General features: G+C 38.8%; 1 protein-coding gene across 1 annotated transcript in view; it reads left to right on the top strand.

Moving 5' to 3' along the window:
* The first annotated feature begins 4,069 nt into the window (after nucleotides 1–4,069).
* Nucleotides 4,070–6,706, top strand: part of LOC119408105 (aryl hydrocarbon receptor interacting protein) — a 4,006-nt gene continuing 1,369 nt past the window's right edge. The window contains exons 1-5 of the mRNA XM_037674946.1: nucleotides 4,070–4,298; nucleotides 4,932–5,114; nucleotides 5,195–5,383; nucleotides 5,681–5,857; nucleotides 5,949–6,090. Of these exons, the coding sequence (XP_037530874.1) occupies nucleotides 4,200–4,298; nucleotides 4,932–5,114; nucleotides 5,195–5,383; nucleotides 5,681–5,857; nucleotides 5,949–6,090 (790 nt within the window). The 5' untranslated portion in view covers nucleotides 4,070–4,199. The remainder of the gene's footprint in view (nucleotides 4,299–4,931; nucleotides 5,115–5,194; nucleotides 5,384–5,680; nucleotides 5,858–5,948; nucleotides 6,091–6,706) is intronic.

The following is a 6,706-nucleotide window of genomic DNA, read 5'->3' on the forward strand; positions in this document are numbered from 1 at the left end:
TCTTCTTCTTCTTCTTCTTCTTCTTCTTCTTCTTCTTCTTCTTCTTCATTTAATTTATTGGCGGATTGCAAGCAACTATTAGGTGCATACCGCCACCTACTGAGCATGAGTGTGCAATTCCAGGCCGCTTTCCCTAAATCCTACCTATAATATTGATGTTTTTTAAGTAAATAATCAGTTTTTTCCGTACATCCCTTATCTTGTCTTTATCCCCTTCATTCCCTAATAATCCTTCCAAATTCCATACTCTTCCTACCTCTTCAACTTTTCTTTTCAGCTTCTCCCTTTCCTCAGAATATTTAAAACATTTCATTAATACATGATCAACATTTTCTATTTCCCCACATTCTTTACATTTATTATCTGTCCTTTTCCCCATCATATACATGTTGTCATTGAGAAAAGTATGACCCACCCTTAATCTCATAAAGATTATGTCATTTCTCCTTTGATTGTCTCTGATATTCTGCATTGTAACTGATTTCTGTATTCTATAGTATCTTCTTCCTTTACTATCTTCATCCCAACTCCTTTGCCAGTCCTCCATCCCTTGTTTTTTAATCATTGACTTACCCTCTCCTTTCCCATATGAAATCTGAATTATTGATTCTCTGGTAAGCGCTGATTTCTCTGGTAAGCGCTGATTTGGCAAGCTTGTCTGCCCGTTCATTTCCTTCTACCCCTACATGTGCAGGAACCCAACAAAATTGCACATCTATACCTCCTCTATATAATCTAAACAAAGAATGTTGAATTTCTAACGTGAGATCCTTCCTACTGTCACCATATGCTTGAATACTGTCTAAAACTGCTATTGAGTCTGTGAAAATTGCTATTCTATCAGGTCTGACTTCTTCAATCCATTGTAAACTAAAAATAACCGCCATCATCTCTGCTGTATATACTGATAATTGATCTGAAATTCTCTTGACTATACTTATTTCCAATTCTGGAATGTAGACCCCTATTCCCACTCTTCCTTTTGTGTTTCTAGATCCATCAGTAAATACATGTAGATAATTATAGTACGTTTCTTGAATATATTTACTGGATTTTCTTCCTATGTCTGTAACGTTACATTCTCGTTTCCATTCAAGCAATTTTATGTCTACATTACTTTCAGGAAACAGCCAGGGTGGAGTAATACTTATCGGGTTACTTCGAGCAAAGTCTATATTTTGTAGTCCATATGTTTCAGCAAGTTTGTTTATTTTCCATCCGAATCCTCTTCTGTGAAATGTGTTGTATTCCCAACAGTCCTGGATAGTCATTGCTGCTGGGTTTGTTTCATCCTTTCTTTTGAGTTTAGTCCAATAAGATAATGACAATTTAATTCTTCTTATTTCCAATGGAGTTTCACCTGATTCTATCAGAATAGCTTTAATGGGAGTGGTTTTAATTGCTCCTATGCATATCCGTTCACATGATTTTGCAATAGAATCTGACACAAGAGTTAAGTCTGTACAAGACTCTGTACCTGTGTTTATATCTAATCTCGTCCCTTGACCATTATTTAGACAAATCAATGCATTTTCATCTAACCATTCTTCTATAGTGTAACCATTACCGTCTGTATTCTTACTACCCCATAAGCTGTTATGAGCGTTGAAGTCACCGCACCATATTTCTTTTTTTATATTACTTCCACTTATTTCTTTAAACATGTCCAAATCTATTGTTTTACATGGATTATAGTAATTAATTAACCTAATATTGCCAATTCGTTTTAGATTGAAAACTTCTATGATCACACATTCATGTTCAATGTTATTGTAAATTTCTTTGAACGCTATCCCTAATTTGATAAAGGTAGCACACCCTCCTCTATTACTATTTGTAGACCTATCTTTTCGTATTGATTGATATCCTTGAATCTTAAACTCTAGATGGGGTTTTAACCAAGTTTCTTGAATACAAATAATGTCTGGAGTTGCTTTTAATTCATGAATATATTTTTTGAGTTCTTGGCCATTGGCTATAAGACTTCTAGCGTTCCACTGTAAAATGTGAAAAACCATCCTAGTCTTTACCCAGACTGTTTCCTATAGTGTCAACAGTACTTAGTAGCGAATGAATCTGATCAGCCTGTATTTCCTTCATATCCAAAAATTTTGCTGCTGCTGCAACAACCATCTTTATTTTATCACTTTTCTTTTTCAGTTGCATAGTTACATTTATGATATGACAAATAAACGCCAAAAACTTATCTTTTTCCACTATCATGGATTTATCATCTAATTTGCATTTGTGTGTGCAAGCTTTTGGATGCTCCAAGGGAATCACAGTTGGTTGGTTATGTTGTCTAATGTTATTTACTTCGGAGTATCTCTGCACACTTCCTTCTTTTCTCATATTTATTGGCTCTTTTTTTCTCACCTTTTTTAGAGCTTCTGCATATGTTATTCTTTCAGTAGTCTTAATTCTTAGTGCTTCTCTTGCTTCCTTTTGAACTACACAACCCCCATATGCTGCACTATGTTCTCCTCCGCAATTGCAGCACTTCACTTTGGAGTCTTTGTCACACTTGCCGTATTCATGGGGACCTCCACATCTAGCACACCTGATTTTACCCCTGCACTCTTTAGCTACGTGTCCCATTCTTTGACAAACGTAGCATCTGATCGGGTTGGGAACATATTCCCTTACTCTAAAGTTAATATAACCCAGCTGCACGCACTCTGGCACTGTGTTTTCAAATTGCAAAATGACTGACATAGTTTCTGAAATGACTCCCTCTTTTTTTGTTTTAATCCTGGTTACACTTGTCACACTCCCTCCTTTAATCTCTTGTTTAATTTCCTCCACACTTATATCTAATGGCACTCTAGAGATCACCCCTCTCAGGTTGATGTTAGATCCTGGGATATATGTTTTAACATCTTCTCCCATGAAAGATGTTATTTTCAGAATTTTCTCTAGTTGATTTTTGGAAATAACATGAATGAGAATTTTTCTGTTATTTAATATTTTGGCTAATTTTACCACTCCTAATTTTTCCTCAATACCCTTTGTTATTTTAATAGGGTGTGAGCATCGTCCTTCCTGCTTAAATTCTATTATCACTTTTAATACCTCTTCTTGTATTGCTTCCATCTGTAATTGATTGACATCCCTGGGAGACACTTTTGACTTTTTGTTAACGTCCACTCGTTCTTCACTTTCTTGAGACCAGCTTCTATCTCTAGCTTGTCTTTGTTTTCTTTTAATTTTAGCTGAATTTGCCAACGCCCAATCCATTTCCTCTCCACCACTTCCTCCTGAAGTGGAGGCCATGGAACTGCATTCAAAGCTCAGTTTATGCAATCTGCCACTTGTCCAGCTCCTACCTTTGACTGGATTTTTTCTTTCTGAATCAACTCCAAACTCCACCAAATGCTTTTCAACCACCCTCCTGCACTCCTCCTCCAACCCTCGCAGCAGCTGAACCCTGCAAGAGACACTGACACTCTGAGAAGCTCTTTTTATACCCAATCATGTTGTCAATTGACCTAATTAGTGTTAAATGGTCTTCCAGCTGTTCGCTATATGCTCAATTTCCTTTTTCCAGCCACTTATTGCTACTTGTCCCAACTTTTTTGGGATTTGTTAACACCGTGAAATTTTGAATCAACATATTTTTCCTTTAAAATGTTACATTTACTCAGATTAAACTTTTGATCTGTCATCTATGTTATATTATGAATAAAATATTGACATTTGCCATCTCCACATCATTGCATTCAGTTTTTATTCACAATTTGTTTAGTATTCCAACTTTTTTGGAATCCGGTTTGTATTTAACTGTTAGATTCCTATTTGTAAATGTACAGTGCCTTGCGAAAGTATTCGGCCCCCTTGAACTTTTCAACCTTTTGCCACATTTCAGGCTTCAAACATAAAGATATAAATTTCTAATTTTTTGTGAAGAATCAACAACATGATTGGTTTCTTCTTTTTTTTCTCTCTCTCTCTCTCTCTTTTTTTTTTTTTTTTCCCCTTCTTCTTCTTCTTGTCTTTTTATGGCGGTTGGCAAACAACTTTCAGGTGCATTACCGCCACCTTTCGCCTAAAGCCCACCTGGAAGTATTTCTTTTAGCGCATGCGCATATGAACTGACGCATGGATTGTACTTACGTCAGAGGCCTGCGGGGACGTAACGTGCTACGAAACAGCTGGTTCAATTTCGGAAAACATCGTTATTTTCCGTGAACGAGTAAAGGATGGAGGAAGAGGCACGCAAGCTTCTCGAAGAGGGAATAAGAAAGAAACTGATAAGCCCAGGTAAAGGAGAGCAGCCGACCTTCCCAAATGGAACCAAGGTAATTAAAACACGGTCGCGAATGGTTTCCACCATTTTGCCTAGAAAATGTTTATAAAAACAACGCGACAAGGCGAGTTAGCTAAATGCTATCACGGCGATCAAATCTATAAAATATTAGAACACGTTTGTCTTGATGAACGTTATATTTAACGCGTTGGGTTTGCATAAGTATATCGTCGAATTTAACAGACTTTAAGAAGATAAGATATTTAATTTGGTATGTAAGTACATGATACATTTTTGTCATGTTTTTTTTTTCCTAATGGAAAGTAGTGGGTGGGGACAGAGTGTTTGGGCATTTTGATTCGTCGGCTTATCTTGTCTATCATTGTTTCTTTGTTGTGATTGGTTAGAACCTGATGACGTAGGGAGTTTGTGCTAGTCCTGTCAGAGATGTTGATTTAGGTCGTTTGCAATAAGAAAACAACAAAAATCGAACTCTCAAGTGCGTTTATCTTGCGTGGTTGTTTTACCAAACCAGTGCATACTTTTAATCCAGCAATTTCTTGCAGGATCAATAAAGTTCTATCTTAGGTCTAATCGTTATTTAGCTCTTTGGTTGGCCTTGCTGCTGTTTCAAGTGCTTTATAAATAAAGTGATATGGTGTTTACTTGTTTATTTTAATTCTAGGTCATCTTTCACTACCGCACCAGCTTGTGTGATGGCACGGTGCTGGATGACTCCAGAACCATGGGGGGCCGCAGCAAACCTATGGAGCTCATCCTGGGCAAGAAGTTTAAACTGGCTGCGTGGGAAAGAATAGTCATCTCTATGAAACAAGGCGAGGTCGCAGAATTCACCTGCGACACCACGGTGAGGAAGACGATGATGTTGAAGCTGCTTTAATGTTCTTCTTCTTGCTGCCGTTTACTTTTGTCTCCTCTGCTCCTCAGCACACAGCTCTGTACCCGCTCGTGTCGCAGTCGCTGAGAAACATCAGTGTTGGGAAGGACCCTATGGAGGGCCAGAAGCACTGCTGCGGCATCGCTCAGATTCACTCCCACCACTCTTTAGGGCACAAAGATCTGGATCATCTCCAGGCCAACCCACAGCCTCTTGTCTTCACCATCGAGCTGCTGGAGGTGAGCCAGCAGGACATAGTCTTCATACCGTTTAGTGCTTTTTAGTTTCTATATTCATATTATAGCTATACAGTAAAGGTACCTGTTTTGCCTCTGAAGTGCAGAGACTAAATACTTTAAGCCTTTTTACAGGTAGGAAGTTAGATATTTTCTAATTTACAGTTGAAGCCAAGTACATAGAGTTTTATGAACTTGAGAAGACACGTTTGAGCACAAAGTAAACCTAAAAGGTTGTGGGTTCTGAACAACTGTTACACCTGCTGTTGCTTCAGGCCTCCCGTGTCCTCTTCTGCTCAGGTTCTTCCTCCCGGTTCCTACCAGCTGGATATGTGGGCCATGAGCGACCAAGAGAAGCTTGAGCTTGTGCCACAGATCCATGAGGAGGGCAACGTGCTCTTCAAGCAAGGCAAAGTTAAGGAGGCCTCGGAGAAGTACTACAGTGCCATCGCCTGCCTCAAAAACCTGCAGATGAAGGTTGGAGGACAGTTTGTCGTGTTTCTGCACGGTACACTTTAAAAGACTGCGGTCCAAGTGTGTCCTCTGTTCCTCCTCCTCTGTCATTCAGGAGCATCCTGGAGATGGAGGCTGGATAAAGTTGGACCTCATGATCACTCCGCTGCTTCTAAACTACTGTCAGTGCCTGCTGCTGCAGGACCAGTACTACGAGGTCATCGAGCACTGCTCCTCCTTGGTCTTCAAATACGAAGGTAAGGCTTTTTCTTAGTGTTGTTAGGCGCTGCCACCTGTGATCTCTTCATGTGATGTTCAAGAGCATGTAGGCTCTCACATGCTGTGAAGTTTTGTCATGACTCAGATCTGATCTCATCTCTGAAATCATAGTTTGTGTGTCAAGCAACTCAGATTATTAGTTTTCAGGTTTCATTCATGTCTTTTAGTCGTTATTGTTGCCATTTTCCCACTAAGACCTTAACCAAATCATTTAGTTTTTTTATATTGATTATTTTTTACGCCTCTGGATATCAAAGTGTGACAACACGTCTATAGTCTTAAAAGATTACCAGACATTGAATAATTTACTTTATTTAACTGTTAATTGTCCTTTATAAGCCACCTTTCCTCACCAACAGCAGCTCTTGAATAACTAAGGGGCCGTTTACATGGCGCGTATTTTGAGTGAATCCGCTCCTTTCTCTTTGTGGTTCTGCTGTTCATTTACACGACACCAGTGGCCCCCCTCTTTGAATCCAGAGGTTTCTGAACCCACCTTCTAGAGTGGAAACGTTTCAGCACAAAAAAAAAAAAAAGAAACTGTCCAGATGACCTGACTGAAAATTGTTGGATTGTATACCTGGATTATTGAGC

Source organism: Nematolebias whitei, chromosome 3, assembly GCF_014905685.2.
Source record: "Nematolebias whitei isolate Nwh7 chromosome 3, NemWhi1, whole genome shotgun sequence".
NCBI lineage: Eukaryota > Metazoa > Chordata > Actinopteri > Cyprinodontiformes > Rivulidae > Nematolebias > Nematolebias whitei.